The 17,631-nt window shown below is 45.5% G+C and overlaps 1 protein-coding gene across 3 annotated transcripts in view; it reads left to right on the top strand.

Moving 5' to 3' along the window:
- LOC138644859 (gamma-crystallin 2-like) overlaps nucleotides 1–17,631 on the top strand; it is a 166,296-nt gene that overhangs the window by 906 nt on the left and 147,759 nt on the right. For 2 of the 3 annotated variants that reach the window (XM_069733746.1, XM_069733744.1), the window contains exon 1: nucleotides 338–389. Coding sequence is in view for 1 of the 3 variants with exons in the window: in XM_069733747.1 (XP_069589848.1) it covers nucleotides 141–389; nucleotides 17,143–17,415 (522 nt within the window). In the remaining 2 variants the exon portion in view is untranslated. Of the gene's footprint in view, nucleotides 1–140; nucleotides 390–17,142; nucleotides 17,439–17,631 lie in introns of those variants that run through there. The other variant, XM_069733747.1, reaches the window with a different exon arrangement.

The following is a 17,631-nucleotide window of genomic DNA, read 5'->3' as shown; positions in this document are numbered from 1 at the left end:
AAAAATAAAAATCCTATAAATATGGTCGCTATAATTTTCATACAATATTGGTATTGCACTCTACAACAGTTGTTTGACAAAATAAAGTAATAGTATCTCAGAGATAACAGCACATTAAATAATTTGTGTTTTTTTCGTAGATGCAGATAATCTTGTATGAAGGGAAACATTTCCAAGGTGGTTTCTATGAATGTGGAAAAGACTGCCCTAATTTGAAGATATATATCAGTCAATGCAACTCTGTACGTGTCATAAAAGGATGCTGGATGCTATATGAGCGCACCAACTATAAAGGGTATCAGTATTTTCTAAAACGAGGAGAGTATTCAAATTTTCTTGATTGGATGGGATTTAATGATTCCATCAGATCTTGTATAGCTTTCCCACAAGTAAGTGTCTTTATTTCTGATATTTCTTTTACATATGAGTGAAACCCTTCTGTCACGATTAGTTATTGTCACTACAACAGTTTACAAAAGGAGCATGGAAATGAAAGTATAATAATGTATTCGCCCAATGTCTACTTTTCAAATTTCTAATAGAAATACAAATAGCAGCTTTTAATAGGATATACAGTATGTACTGTGAATAAAAGTGCAAATTCTAGGTCAATCCTTGGAAGGCAATTCAAGATTCAGCTAGAGAGGCAATTCTTTTTGAAAAAGCAGACAGATTAGTTCTCCAGGAAGAAACATTTCTGAAGTGCACCTATAAGGCTACGTTCACATTGGCGTTCCGCCAATGTGCGTCGCTGTTGCGCCGGCGACGCAGCGGCGACGCGCCCCTATGTTTAACATAGGGGACGCGTGCGTCGTTTTGGTGGCGTTTTTCGCCACGTGCGTCGTTTCCGACGCTAGCGTCGGACGCAAGAAAACGCTACATGTAGCATTTTCTGTGCGTCCGATTTTCGTCGGAAAACGACGCACGCGTCGCAAAACGCGCGCGTTTTTGCGCGCGTTTGCGCGCGTTTTAGCGTGCGTCGCGCATTGCGTCGCCGACGCACGGCGGCGCAACGCTAATGTGAACGTAGCCTAAGTGTGACTAGTTAAAGAAACTTGAAGCATGACTATGCCAAGCTAAACACAGCAGGCTGCATCCTGAAGTCAGCTATAGACAAGAGTAAAAAGGCTCACCCTCATAGGAAAGGCAACCTCTGCAGTACTGTTTGCCCAAACGAGACCAATAGAAAAAACAAGACTCATTCTTGTAGCGTATACAAAAATCACACCACTGGAAAGTCTAAAAGGTTACTACAGTCTTCCACCACTTCCACCAATTCCTTCACTATCTTATCCAAATCTTCTATAGGTTACAGGCCCTCAATTACCCCCATCTCATTCTTCTTGGAATGGTCAGTACAAGTACTGTCCATACCTTTCCTCTTCCTCTGTATGGTACCTGCAGAGACAAGAGGGTGAAAATCCTCCAGAGAACAGACTACAACAGTGGTTGGAGTGAGGGTTAGCAACACTGCAAGATAATAGGGAGGCTGTGTGGAGCATAGAGCCAGTGACTAAGTCACTAAAACAAGTAATGGGAAAGTAAAGGTGGTAACATTAGTGAGGGTGATGGGTGGTCTAGAGACTCAGAGAGGAAAAAACCTGAACACAAATAAGGCTAGAAACAAAGGCTGGGGAACGGGCTGCAGCAGGAGACAAACATCTACACTTATCCTCATGCTTGTTGTCCGCAGACACTAGTGCAGGCTTTGCACTTGGCAGCCACCAATGTATATGCTTTAACTCACTGTGAAATGTCATTGTAAATGTGGGAAGCCGGCTCATAAAAGTTGCAAGTAGTCTTTCTAGGACATTCTTAGATTTGTGTATTGCCCCACAACAGTTCCTGTAAGTGAACGCTTTACTGTTCTTAATACTATGTCCCTGTTTGCAGCATTTTCTGCTGCATGTCTTGGTAGTACATAAGTCCTAATGAGTTCTCTAAAGAAAATGTCTACTCCAAGTGTTGACAACTATTTTTTGATAACAGATCCTGGTATAAGCGGACAATAGCAGACCACTTGCCAGTCTAAATTCCATTCTTATTCACCATGCGGATAGAAATGCTCATTATAGTGTTAAACTGTTTTAGGAAAATGGTGATATTTTTGCCCAAGATGCATGGATTTCTCTTGGACACTGTCACCATCTACTCTTTCCGCTGTATAAAGCAGTTATCAACAAAGAAAATAGAGAGTCCTAGTTTACTGCTGCACCATTTCCCAGTATCACTTCCGATTGAGGCAAATGTAATGTAAAACATACGAGCAATAAATTACTAGATGCCCAGCATTTCAGACTTGGAAAATTATTGCTTCATGACTATCTTCTGACCTAACAAAAAGGAACTCATATGAGCCCTGCATTCTTTTAGTCAAAAAAAATCCGGCACTCCAATTATCTGCAATTTAGTTTTATTTTAATGCAAGCCAAAATTTCATGATGTTTCGGTCAATAACTTAGACCTTCCTCAGACTTTTAGCTGTTGCCATATATGTGCTTGCGTAAAAGAGCTTTAAAGGGGACTGGATAAAGTCCTAGGAGACCTCAGAGCATTTCACAACACGTCTTTTTAAGGCAAATGGAGGCTTGGCATTACTTGCATATTTTTATCTCTCATTTTATGTGGCTGAGACAATGCATTAAAAAGCAGAAGACGTTCATCGTCCTGGTACAGACCTCTTGTTATTGAGCCTTCTCCATAAAGGGACTCTGTGGTGTCACACAGCTGTCCTCTGGTCGTCGTCTTCCAAGCTGCAGCAATAGAACAATGTAGAGAGATTATTAGTAGTGTTGATCGATACCGTCCGATATTTGAAAGTATCGGTATCGGATGGTATCGGCCGATATCCGAACAATATCGGATATCGCCGATACTGATATCCGATACCAATACAAGTCAATGGGACACAAATATTGGAATGTATCCGTAATGGTTCCCAGGGTCTGAAGGAGAGGAAACTCTCCTTCAGGCCCTGGGATCCATATTCATGTGTAAAATAAAGAATAAAAAAAAAAATATTGATATACTTACCCTCGGACGCGCCCTGGTTGTAACCGCTGCAACCGCCATGATTCCCTTCCTAAGAATGAGCGCATGAAGGACCTTCGATGACGTCGCAGCTTGTGATTGGTTGCGTGACCGCTCATGTGACCGCTCACGTGAGCAATCACAAGCCGCGACGTCATCGAAGGTCCTTCACGCGCTCATTCTTAGGAACAGAAGCATGGCGGTTGCAGCGGTTACAACTAGGGCGCGTCCAAGGGTGAGTATATCAATATTTTTTATTTTTATTCATTATTTTACACATCAATCTTCATCCCGATACTGATTCCCGATATCGCAAAAATATCGGAACTCGGTATTGGAATTCCGATACCGCAAATATCGGCCGATACCCGATACTTGCGGTATCGGAATGCTCAACACTAATTATTAGACATTAATTGGTATTTATCCAGTAATGGATGGAATGGTTTGGAATGGTTGTATCCAATAGCAGCACCTCACTGAAACAATGACATTTAAGAGCCAAGTATTAGTGGTACCCAAATTGCATCATTTGACAAGCCAATGAAGTCATAGCAAAAGGAGAGGAATGTTATGAAAGGTAATTCAGTACCACAATAGACATAGAGGTCAGTGCACATACAGTGACCTGGCAATAACCCAAAAAATAAGAACGAGCTCTGAGACGTGGGAACTCTGTTGACCGCAATCCCTGATCCTCTCAAACCACACTAGAGGCAGCCGTGGATGGCGCCTAATGCTGCCTATGCAACTAGGCACGGCCTGAGAAACTAGCTAGCCTGAAGATGGAAAATAAGCCTACCTTGCCTCAGAGAAATACCCCCAAAGGAAAAGGCAGCCCCCACATATAATGACTGTGAGTTAAGATGAAAAGACAAACGTAGAGATGAAATAGACTTAGCAAAGTGAGGCCCAACTTTCTGAACAGAGCGAGGATAGGAAAGGTAACTTTGCAGTCAACACAAAACCCTACAAAAACCACGCAAAGGGGGCAAAAAGACCCTCCATACCGAACTAACGGCACGGAGGTACACCCTCTGCGTCCCAGAGCTTCCAGCAAGCAGAAAAAACAAATTGACATGCTGGACATAAAAAAAACAGCAAACAAAATAGCAAAGAAGAACTTAGCTATGCAGAGCAGCAGGCCACAGGAACGATCCAGGAGGAAAACAGGTCCAACACTAGAACATTGACTGGAAGCCAGGATCAAAGCACCAGGTGGAGTTAAATAGGGTAGCACCCAACGACTTCACCATATCACCTGAAGAAGGAAACTCAGAAGCCGCAGTACCACTTTCCTCCACCAACGGAAGCTCACAGAGAGAATCAGCCGAAGTACCACTTGTGACCACAAGAGGGAGCTCTGCCAAAGAATTCACAACAGTACCTCCCCTTGAGGAGGGGTCACTGAACCCTCACCAGAGCTCCCAGGATGACCAGGATGAGCCATATGAAAGGCACAAACAAGATCGGGAGCATGGACATCAGAGGCAAAGACCCAGGAATTATCTTCCTGAGCATAACCCTTCCACTTCACCAGATACTGGAGTTTCCGTCTAGAAACACGAGAATCCAAAATCTTCTCCACAATATACTCCAACTCCCTCTCCACCAAAACCGGGGCAGGAGGATCAACAGATGGAACCACGGGTGCCACGTATCTCCGCAACAATGACCTATGGAATACGTTATGTATGGAAAAAGAATCTGGACGGGTCAGACGAAAAGACACAGGATTAAGAACCTCAGAAATCCTATACGGACCAATAAAACGAGGTTTAAACTTAGGAGAGGAAACCTTCATAGGAATATGACAAGAAGATAACCAAACCAAGTCCCCAACCCGAAGTCGGGGACCCACACAGCGTCTGCGATTAGCGAAACGTTGAGCCTTCTCCTGGGACAAGGTCAAATTGTCCACTACATGAGTCCAAATCTGCTGCAACCTGTCCACCACAGTATCCACACCAGGACAGTCCGAAGACTCAACCTGCCCTGAAGAGAAACGAGGATGGAACCCAGAGTTGCAGAAAAACGGTGAAACCAAGGTAGCCGAGCTGGCCCGATTATTAAGGGCGAACTCAGCCAAAGGCAAAAAGGACACCCAGTCATCGTGATCAGCAGAAACAAAGCATCTCAGATATATTTCCAAGGTCGGATTGGTTCGTTCGGTCTGGCCATTAGTCTGAGGATGGAAAGCCGAGGAAAAAGACAAGTCAATGCCCATCCTACCACAAAAGGCTCGCCAAAACCTCGAAACAAACTGGGAACCTCTGACAGAAACGATATTCTCTGGAATGCCATGTAAACGAACCACATGCTGGAAAAACAATGGCACCAAATCAGAGGAGGAAGGCAATTTAGACAAGGGTACCAAATGGACCATCTTAGAGAAGCGATCACAGACCACCCAAATTACTGACATCTTTTGAGAGACGGGAAGATCTGAAATAAAATCCATAGAGATATGTGTCCAAGGCCTCTTCGGGACCGGCAGGGGCAAAAGCAACCCACTGGCACGAGAACAGCAGGGCTTAGCCCGAGCACAAATCCCACAGGACTGCACAAAAGCACGCACATCCCGCGACAGAGATGGCCACCAAAAGGATCTAGCCACTAACTCTCTGGTACGTATAATATCTGATAATCCAAATTAGTATTAAACCAAGAAAAACAAAGAAAACTAATCTATCCAATAAACTTTATTAAACAAAATAAGGATAAAAGACTGACACAACACCCAGACCCCTCTAAATGGGGGTGGGTCAATTAAAAAACCTGGCCCAAAAAGATTATAAAGGGCAAAGGGTGGGAGGGACAACGGGGCCGATAGCAAAAACCCTACACGTCCCTACAAATATTCCCTGCCTGTCTGCGGAGGTTGGCACCCTCTTGGACGCAATATGGCGCCCCCGCTCACCGTCGACTCACCCTTAAGGCCCTATAAGTCCCTCTACATGTATAAAGATACTATACCACAAACAACACCCAATACATGGCCTAACCAAACTCGGGACCAAAAAAAGAGAAAAAACACCAGGTAGTGATTCACCAGTAAAGACAAACGGTCTGACCGTACCAATCCCTAATGCTAAAGTATAACGCCTGAAACTAAGGCTAATACACCCTAAGGAGTCCCTAACCGAGTCTCCCTACCTGTCAGCGGAGGTTGGCACCCTCTTGAACGCAAATGGCGCCCCCGCTCCTCGGCGGCTGCCCCTATTAACCCTGGCTGAATCCCTAAAAGAAGATATATCGGGATACTAAATACGGGTGGTGCCTTAGGGGCTATACTAGTGACCCAGATAAATAGGTCCCTATAGCTCGGTCAGACCCTAAAGATAAAGCAAATAGCAACAATACTTAAACCAATGCTTGCACGGCAATAGGAAAGATGTATATAACAGCTTAACGAATACAACTATATTATGATCACAGTTGGTAAAGTACTCGTATGCAAATACAATGGTTGCGGGAAAAAAAAACAAAAAAAAAAAAAAAACACACAACTGGTGAAAAACATATAAACTTAAAAGGCCTGAAACACTTACACAACATGTATCTCTGATGTGATCTATTCACACAATATCTCTTTTTCCCATATGCCTCCTGAGGAACCACATCATGGGGGGGAAACGCGTAGAGGCGAGACCTGAACACAGATAAGTGTTTCAGGCCTTTTAAGTTTATATGTTTTTCACCAGTTGTGTGTTTTTTTTTTTTTTTTTTTTCCCCGCAACCATTGTATTTGCATACGAGTACTTTACCAACTGTGATCATAATATAGTTGTATTCGTTAAGCTGTTATATACATCTTTCCTATTGCCGTGCAAGCATTGGTTTAAGTATTGTTGCTATTTGCTTTATCTTTAGGGTCTGACCGAGCTATAGGGACCTATTTATCTGGGTCACTAGTATAGCCCCTAAGGCACCACCCGTATTTAGTATCCCGATATATCTTCTTTTAGGGATTCAGCCAGGGTTAATAGGGGCAGCCGCCGAGGAGCGGGGGCGCCATTTGCGTTCAAGAGGGTGCCAACCTCCGCTGACAGGTAGGGAGACTCGGTTAGGGACTCCTTAGGGTGTATTAGCCTTAGTTTCAGGCGTTATACTTTAGCATTAGGGATTGGTACGGTCAGACCGTTTGTCTTTACTGGTGAATCACTACCTGGTGTTTTTTCTCTTTTTTTGGTCCCGAGTTTGGTTAGGCCATGTATTGGGTGTTGTTTGTGGTATAGTATCTTTATACATGTAGAGGGACTTATAGGGCCTTAAGGGTGAGTCGACGGTGAGCGGGGGCGCCATATTGCGTCCAAGAGGGTGCCAACCTCCGCAGACAGGCAGGGAATATTTGTAGGGACGTGTAGGGTTTTTGCTATCGGCCCCGTTGTCCCTCCCACCCTTTGCCCTTTATAATCTTTTTGGGCCAGGTTTTTTAATTGACCCACCCCCATTTAGAGGGGTCTGGGTGTTGTGTCAGTCTTTTATCCTTATTTTGTTTAATAAAGTTTATTGGATAGATTAGTTTTCTTTGTTTTTCTTAACTCTCTGGTACCAAAGATTCCAGGATGACCAGCCAACACCGAACAATGAACCTCAGAGATGACTTTATTCGTCCACCTATCAGGGACAAACAGTTTCTCCGCTGGGCAACGATCAGGTTTATTAGCCTGAAATTTCTGCAGCACCCGCCGCAAATCAGGGGAGATGGCAGACACAATTACTCCCTCTTTGAGGATACCCGCCGGCTCAGATACACCCGGAGAGTCGGGCACAAAACTCCTAGACAGAGCATCCGCCTTCACATTTTTAGAGCCCGGAAGGTATGAAATAACAAAGTCAAAACGGGCAAAAAACAACGACCAACGAGCTTGTCTAGGATTCAACCGCTTAGCGGACTCGAGATAAGTCAAGTTCTTATGATCAGTCAAGACCACCACGCGATGCTTAGCTCCTTCAAGCCAATGACGCCACTCCTCGAATGCCCACTTCATGGCCAGCAACTCTCGATTGCCCACATCATAATTTTGCTCAGCAGGCGAAAACTTCCTGGAAAAGAAGGCGCATGGTTTCATGACCGAGCAATCAGAACTTCTCTGCGACAAAACAGCCCCTGCGCCAATCTCAGAAGCATTAACCTCGACCTTGAACGGAAGCGAAACATCTGGCTGACACAACACAGGGGCAGAAGAAAAACGACGCTTCAACTCTTGAAAAGCTTCCACAGCAGCAGAAGACCAATTGACCACATCAGCACCTTTCTTGGTCAAATCGGTCAACGGTTTAGCAATACTAGAAAAATTGCAGATGAAGCGACGATAAAAATTAGCAAAGCCCAGGAACTTTTGCAGACTTTTCAGAGATGTCGGCTGAGTCCAATTATGGATGGCTTGGACCTTAACATGGTCCATCTCGATAGTAGAAGGGGAAAAGATGAACCCCAAAAATGAAACCTTCTGAACACCAAAGAGACACTTTGATCCCTTTACAAACAAAGAATTAGCACGCAGGACCTGAAACACCGTTCTGACCTGCTTCACATGAGACTCCCAATCATCCGAGAAGATCAAAATGTCATCTAAGTACACAATCAGGAATTTATCCAGGTACTCTCGGAAGATGTCATGCATCAAGGACTGAAACACTGATGGAGCATTGGCAAGTCCGAATGGCATTACCAGGTACTCAAAATGGCCCTCGGGCGTATTAAATGCAGTTTTCCACTCATCGCCTCGCTTAATACGCACAAGATTATACGCACCACGAAGATCTATCTTGGTAAACCAACTAGCCCCTTTAATCCGAGCAAACAAATCAGATAACAATGGCAAGGGGTACTGAAATTTAACCGTGATCTTATTTAAAAGGCGGTAATCTATACAAGGTCTCAGTGAACCATCCTTCTTGGCTACAAAAAAAAGCCCTGCTCCCAATGGCGACGATGACGGGCGAATATGCCCCTTCTCCAAAGACTCCTTCACATAACTCCGCATAGCGGCATGCTCAGGCACAGATAAATTAAACAGTCAACCTTTTGGGAATTTACTACCAGGAATCAAATCGATAGCACAATCACAATCCCTATGCGGAGGTAGGGTATCGGACTTGGGCTCATCAAATAAATCCCGGTAATCAGACAAAAACTCAGGAACCTAAGAAGGGGTGGATGACGAAATAGTCAGAAATGGGACATCACCATGTACCCCCTGGCAACCCCAGCTGGACACAGACATGGATTTCCAATCTAATACTGGATTATGGACTTGTAGCCATGGCAACCCCAACACGACCACATCATGCAGATTATGCAACACCAGAAAGCGAATAACCTCCTGATGTGCAGGAGCCATGCACATGGTCAGCTGGGTCCAGTACTGAGGCTTATTCTTGGCCAAAGGCGTAGCATCAATTCCTCTCAATGGAATAGGACACTGCAAGGGCTCCAAGAAAAACCCACAACACCTAGCATACTCCAAGTCCATCAAATTCAAAGCAGCGTCTGAGTCCACAAATGCCATGACAGAATACGATGACAAAGAGCAGATCAAGGTAACGGACAGAAGAAATTTTGACTGTACCGTACCAATGGTGGCAGACCTAGCGAACCGCTTAGTGCGCTTAGGACAATCAGAGATAGCATGAGTGGAATCACCACAGTAGAAACACAGCCCATTCAGACGTCTGTGTTCTTGCCGTTCAACTCTGGTCAAAGTCCTATCGCACTGCATAGGCTCAGGTCTAAGCTCAGGTAATACCGCCAAATGGTGCACAGATTTACGCTCGCGCAAGCGTCGACCGATCTGAATGGCCAAAGACATAGACTCATTCAGACCAGCAGGCATAGGAAATCCCACCATGACATCCTTAAGGGCTACAGAGAGACCTTTTCTGAAAATAGCTGCGAGCGCACCTTCATTCCACTGAGTGAGTACGGACCACTTTCTAAATTTCTGACAATATACCTCTATTTCATCCTGACCCTGACACAGAGCCAGCAAATTCTTCTCTGCCTGATCCACAGAATTAGGCTCATAGTACAGCAATCCGAGCGCCAGGAAAAACGCATCGATATTACCCAATGCAGGATCTCCTGGCGCAAGAGAAAATGCCCAGTCCTGAGGGTCGCCACGCAAAAACGAAATAACGATCCTAACTTGTTGAACTGGGTCACCAGAGGAGCAAGGTTTCAAGGCCAGAAATAGCTTACAATTATTTTTGAAACTCAGAAATTTAGTTCTATCTCCAAAAAACAAATCAGGAATAGGAATTCTCGGTTCTAACATAGAATTCTGAACCACAAAGTCTTGAATACTTTGTACTCTTGCCGTGAGCTGATCCACACATGATGACACACTTTTAATGTCCATTGCTACACCTGTGTCCTGAACCACCCAAATGTCTAGGGGAAAAAAAAGGCAAAACACAGTGCAAAGAAAAAAAAATGGTCTCAGAACTTCTTTTTTCCCTCTATTGAGAATCATTAGTACTTTGGCTTCCAGTACTGTTATGAAAGGTAATTCAGTACCACAATAGACATAGAGGTCAGTGCACATACAGTGACCTGGCAATAACCCAAAATATAAGAACGAGCTCTGAGACGTGGGAACTCTGTTGACCGCAATCCCTGATCCTCTCAAACCACACTAGAGGCAGCCGTGGATTGCGCCTAACGCTGCCTATGCAACTCGGCACGGCCTGAGAAACTAGCTAGCCTGAAGATGGAAAATAAGCCTACCTTGCCTCAGAGAAATTCCCCCAAATCAAAAGGCAGCCCCCACATATAATGACTGTGAGTTAAGATGAAAAGACAAACGTAGAGATGAAATAGACTTAGCAAAGTGAGGCCCAACTTTCTGAACAGAGCGAGGATAGGAAAGGTAACTTTGCGGTCAACACAAAACCCTACAAAAACCACGCAAAGGGGGCAAAAAGACCCTCTGTACCGAACTAACGGCACTGAGGTACACCCTCTGCGTCCCAGAGCTTCCAGCAAGCAGAAAAAACAAATTGACAAGCTGGACAGAAAAAAAACAGCAAACAAAATAGCAAAGAAGAACTTAGCTATGCAGAGCAGCAGGCCACAGGAACGATCCAGGAGGAAAACAGGTCCAACACTAGAACATTGACTGGAAGCCAGGATCAAAGCACCAGTTGGAGTTAAATAGGGTAGCACCTAACGACTTCACCATATCACCTGAAGAAGGAAACTCAGAAGCCGCAGTACCACTTTCCTCCACCAACGGAAGCTCACAGAGAGAATCAGCCGAAGTACCACTTGTGACCACAAGAGGGAGCTCTGCCACAGAATTCACAACAGAGGAAACCTGAAGGAGTTCTACCGTGTAAAAGGCTGCCTACTTCTGAGGCGCAGTGGCCGGTAGCCGGAACACCGAGGGAGTCATCGTCTCCAAGCCTGGCTCCAGATACCGGCAGGACAGCTAGTTCTATACTAGTTGCCCGACCTTAACCCAGGAGGCACGGTGGCAAGGATGGGAGGCCGGGGTATCTAAGAGCTCCTGTAAAAAGCCTCAAGCCACCAGTCATAGGGGTTGTTCCTATCCATCTGGTAGTTGTGAGGACCTTACCGAGATGAACATCAGGGAGGTACTACAACACCTAGGCACTAGAGGAAGGCTACTGATTTCCACCTGGATAAGGGGACTCTGGATTTGCCTTCAGACCGGCCGGACTCTGCCTGCCCTGTGATCTGGTGCTCTGGACTGTGAATGCTGAAGCCTTCAGTAAAGGTAAAGAGACTGCAACATTGTGTCATCGTTCTTCACTGCGCCTCACACCATCCACCATCTACACACTGGGAAGCCCTGGGGACATACTTCAGCTGTGGGAAGGTATACCAACTAGCTGCCATAACATCACCCCAGCCGACCCCTAAGCAGTGTCGGTCACCCTGACTGAATACAACAGGTGGCGTCACAAGCATTATTCCTTTAAAGACCTTTCCTCATTTCTTAACAGACGTCCCTAGGGCATGGACCAGGTCAGCCACCGTGACATCCCCCTGGAGAACCGAAGGGCCCGACTCTGAGTAACCCCTAGTCCTACGGGGGCGCTCCAAACTTTGGCATCACAAACAGGATCTACTTAAGCCTGAAAATCAGGTCATGTGCGCCTAAGAACCGTGCTAGAATTGTATTTGAACTGTGATTTGCTTAAAGACTGTGTATTGCCATTTGCCACCAAAAATTCCCACCAAAACCGCTGCCATTACCGCACCACGAGGAGCGCCAGAGAAGAAGAAGGGCATGTCTTCGTGGGCGTGAATGAACTGAGAAGCACAAAAAATAATGGCCGCCCAGTCTAAATATCTCTGTACCTTGAGGACGTGTCCGTCAGCAGCCGAGATCCGCCTCCTGATCCTCAATGGCGGGAGGAGACAAAGAAACAGAAACCACCCACAGAGAAGAGAGCAGGAAAAGGATGAGGAAGTGAGCCATGTGGAAGACGCCATGGTCAGCCGCCCGGAACCAGAGCGTGGGGTCGGAGCAGAGAACTCCCCCAGCCACCTGGAGAGGCACCGTAACCAGGCCTCCACTGCTGATGCTGACTTCCTGTGGACCGGAGTGGAAGAGCTCATCGATCAGCTCTTACAACAGCGGGTGAACGTCAATGCCCCATACCGGACACCGCCTGCGGAGGACCCACCGGCACCGCCACCAACATTGCTGCAGACGCCGCTGCCAGCAGAGCCAGCCGACATTGAGGACACCGCTGCAGCAGGTAAGAACGCTGACCCTGCCCCGGTGATGGAAGACTCGCTGATAGGCCCCGTAGCAGTGCCACCTCCTCATGGTACCCACTACCTGCAGTGTCTCAAACCTTGGGACCAGGCCATGGGGATGGAGCAGTTCATGCAGGCCCCAATCGCACCTACCACCCAGATGGGTGAAGCATATCCAGAGCGGACTGTGTACCGCTGGGTGAATCCCGGATCAGACTTCATGGGGTTCCCCGGGGGAGACAAACAGAAAGGAGAGGCTGTGGAAGTTTTGAGAAGGGAAGACCACCAGGCCCAGCTTGCCCCCAAGTGGGATGAGAAGGAGGAGTAACATCAGGCCCAACGCAAAGCTTTTGATAACCGTGACCTAGCAGTCAAAGCTCAGGCCCGCAAGGACCGCACCACTAACCAGACCCCGCGTAAGCAGGCACAGTCATAGCCTATAAACTCCAAGGAGGATGGGGCTTTATTAAAGAGCCAGGACTATACACCGACATATTTGTCAACTGCAGGGATGTAGAATCGCACCTCTGGGAAGGACATCCAGACCGAGACTTATACCCGGGAGACAATGTCACCTACACCAGACATTTTGGTGAAAAAGTCTGGTTTGCCCTAAATGTGCACAAGAAAAGAGACACTATGACACACCATGCCAATGCTCCAGCTATGCCACCTCCTGTAACAACCACCACTACTACTACTACTACAACTGTCATGCCAACTTGTACCTTTACTGGGACCACCATATGCACAGTTACAACTACCGAAACTGTTGTGGCTACTGAGCCAACTACAATGGTAGCCTACGCTAAGTCTACCCCTGAACGGAACACTGTGGATACTCAGACCCCCATCTGGAGTGATGGAGCCCCTTATTTAGCACCTGGTAGCCGCCAGTACCCAATCGGGCTACCTCCACCAGTGCTACCTCCAGAAATGCAATAAGCCTCAAAAAACTAAACAGATTGTAAATAGTTCTAAAAACATTTCCTTTCCTGCTTTTAAACCCGCCTAGGGTTATCTCTTAAAGGGGTCCCCTGTTAAAGGGATTCTATGTTTTGTTTACATCAGTTTTGCACAAGTTCATCGTTGCCTTAAAGACTGCAGGATCATGGACAGTGAATGATTCCTGAACTGCTTGTAAATAGTTTGCACCTTCTTAAGGGTGCTTTCTACTGGTTTTACAAAACAGGGGTTTTTACAGACTGCCTCTAACAGAAACTGCTGTTAATATTGCTGTAAAAATTACTTTGCTTTTCAGACGTGAAGAAAAACCCGTTGGTGTGGCAGAATTCCGGGTCAGGATACACGTCTTGTAGCCCACCCAAGACCAACATTGGTGGTTCGTCACAAGTAGTGTTGAGCATTCCGATACCGCAAGTATCGGGTATCGGCCGATATTTGCGGTATCAGAATTCCGATACCGAGTCCCGATATTTTTGCGATATCGGGAATCATTATCGGGATCCATATTCATGTGTAAAATAAAGAATAAAAATAAAAAATATTGATATACTCACCCTCGGAAGCGCCCTGGTTGAAACTGCTGTAACCGGCAGTCTCCCCTCCTAAGAATGAGCGAGTGAAGGACCTGCGATGACGTCGCGGCTTGTGATTGGTCGCGTGAGCGGTCACATGAGCGGTCACGCGACCAATCACAAGCCTCGACGTCATCGAAGGTCCTTCACCCTGCATTCTTAGGAACAGAGGCTGCCGGTTACACCGCTTATAGCCAGGGGCCGTCGGAGGGGTGAGTATATCCATATTTTTTTTTTATTATTCTTTATTTCTTACATGAATATGGATCCCAGGGCCTGAAGGAGAGTTTCCTCTCCTTCAGACCCTAGGAACCATTACAGGATACCTTCCGATATTTGCGTCCCATTGACTTGTGTTGGTATCGGATATTGGTATCGGCGATATCCGATATTTTTCGGATATCGGCCGATACAATCCTACACCGATACTTTCAAATATCGGAAGGTATCGCTCAACACTAGTTACAAGTCCTTCGCATCACGTCACCTTTAAATAGACTTGAATGTTGATGATGTGATTACTTTGCACTACTTCAGAAAAGACTTGAGTTTACCCTTAAAGGGAATGTTCGTTTATTGCTCTTTGCCTAAAAGGGACAATGTTTGAAAGTATTGAGTAGTTAGATAAAATAATGTTTACATGGTCGATAGTATGTAGCCAGAAATCTAGATGATAGAAAATGTTTGATAATGCACTTTTGAATAAAAGGGAGCTTGTCGTGGAACATCAGCTAGGCGGAGTTGGAACGTAAGGAGAACAGCTGAGCAGGCGTGAGAGTCTGTCGCTACTGGTAGAAAGAAAGAACTGAGAATTAATTTGAATTTGACGTTTGATGTACTTGTGAATAAATTGAGGGAAAATTCAGTGAACCCATGGGGGTTGATAGATAGTCCTGCATATGTAGAAGAATAAAGAAAATGTTGATTTGCACTTTGAGGTTTTACGATAGTATACCCTTAGAGGGTACTTGAACTTAGTAGATAGTATACCTGCATGGGTAATTGTGTTTTATAGCTAGATAATAATTGTTTTCAACTTGCCTTAAAAAAGTCGTAGGCACAATGTAAATATGTTATTGTTTGCAACGTTCAAGTGTTCTCACCTTCCATAAAGGGAAGCGCAGTTAAATTAATTTCTTTCACAGTTTTTAAAAAATCTGCATGTCATTTTGCTAATGTATTGTTGTTTTCTTTTCCCAGTCCTGGAGTACTGGATTTAACGGGGGGGGGGGGGGGGAGTGCAGCGCCCCAGGGTCCTGGTCATTGCAGTAATGTCATTCTTCCACCAGGGGGAGTGATGTTACGTCTGAAGGCAATAAAGGAGATCACTTTATCAGGTATCACAAAGCACACACCACAATTCACACTCCATTCCACCAGGGGGAGCCATGCTCCTATTTATTAGTGCACCCTTCACAATCAGTTAAAACTGGTGGTCTGGATAGGAAGTTAGGCAGAAGCTGGCTGGGTTTTGACCCAGGCAGAAGCGAGCTGGGCTTCACCCAGTTACCTGCTATCTGAGCTCCACTCAGGTAGTGGGTCCCTGACAGGGGTGGGATCCTGTCAGAGGCCTAGACAGAAGGCCACGGAGCTGCGCCCCACGTGCAGCAGCATCCTTAGAAAGAGACATTGAAGGAGAATTGTGTTGCAGAGAGTGAGAAACAAAATCATAGCAAAAGGAGAGGAAAACAGAAGGAGTTCTGCCCTTTAAAAGGCTGTCTCCTTCTGAGGTGCAGTAGCCGGTAGCCGGAACACCGAGGGAGTCATCGTCTCCAAGCCTGGCTTCAGAGACCGGCAGGACAGCTAGTTCTATACTAGTTGCCCGACCTTTACCCAGGAGGCACGGTGGCAACGATGGGAGGCCGGGGTATCTAAGAGCTCCTGTAAAAAGGCACAAGCCACCAGTCATACGGGTTGTTCCTATCCATCTGGGGGACAGAGAGAAAGACATAACATCCACAACAGTTGTGAGGACCTTACCGAGATGCACAACAGTAAGGTACTACAACACCTGGGCACCAGAGGAAGGCTACTGATTACCACCTGGATAAGGGGACTCTGGATTTGCTTTCAGACCGGCCGGACTCTGCCTGCCCTGTGATCTGGTGCTCTGGACTGTGGATGCTGAAGCCTTCAGTAAAGGTAAAGAGACTGCAACCTTGTGTCCTCGTTCTTCACTGTGCCTCACACCATCCACCATCTACACACTGGGAAGCCCTGGGGACATCCTTCACCTGTGGGAAGGTACACCAACTAGCTGCCATAACATCACCCCAGCGGACCCCTAAGCAGCGTTGGTCACCCTGACCGAATACCACAGGTGGGGTCACAAACATTATCCCTTTAAAGACCTTTCCCCATTTCTTAACGGACGTCCCTAGGGCCACGGACCGGGTCAGCCACCGTGACATCCCCCTCGAGAACTGAAGGGCCGGGCTCTGAGTAACCCCTAGCCCTACAGGGGCGCTCCACAAGTATCTATAGATAGCACTATTTCAGATTTTTTCATTGGTACAAAATATGACACTGTTTTGTTGGGTAAAATGTCATTGATGCAACTACTGGAAGAGTCTTGCACTCCTTGATGCTATATTGTGTATATAACTTATTTGAGGTGTCTTTATAGATAATCATCCAAAAGAATAATTATGCAAATTGGTTCTATTCTTGAAAGTAGAAAGCTCTTTAATGCCATATTTACTTTGCCAGATTAGAAAAATTTTGATAAATGACTAGAAATATCCAAGGAAATACAAATCAATGCTGTAGATTGCCTGTCATAATTCTAAGATGTTAAATTTTATGTGCTGTTTTAACTTCATTCTTGCATTACAGTATAGCGGATCTTTCAGACTGAGACTCTATGAAAGAAATAATTTTGGAGGCAAAATGCTGGAAGCAATGTATGATTGTCCATCAGTTTTTGATTGTTTTGACCACCACGACATCCAGTCCTGCAATGTATTTGAAGGCTATTGGATTTTCTATGAGCTTCCACATTATAAAGGTTGTCAATATTGTCTAAGACCAGGAGAGTACAGACGATTTACTGACTGGGGTGCTCCAAATGCTAGGGTTGGATCCTTCAAGCAAATAACTGAATTTTAACTCAATAAAATAGTTTTCAAGTATATCTTTTTTATTTATTTGTTGGACATTTTGTATTGTAATTTCAGTTAAATCTTGTATAATAACATCTGTGAGCATGCAGTGGGAGAAACCCAGAAGAGAATGTATATCTTATCCAGATTTCTAAGTTAGGTGAGATAAAAGGGAGATGTTGGCCTCAATTTATCAAAACTGTTTTTTTCCTTACAATTCTTG

Source organism: Ranitomeya imitator, chromosome 7, assembly GCF_032444005.1.
Source record: "Ranitomeya imitator isolate aRanImi1 chromosome 7, aRanImi1.pri, whole genome shotgun sequence".
Classification (NCBI taxonomy): domain Eukaryota; kingdom Metazoa; phylum Chordata; class Amphibia; order Anura; family Dendrobatidae; genus Ranitomeya; species Ranitomeya imitator.
Note: the sequence above shows the minus strand (reverse complement) of the source record. Positions and strands in the feature narration are given on the sequence as shown.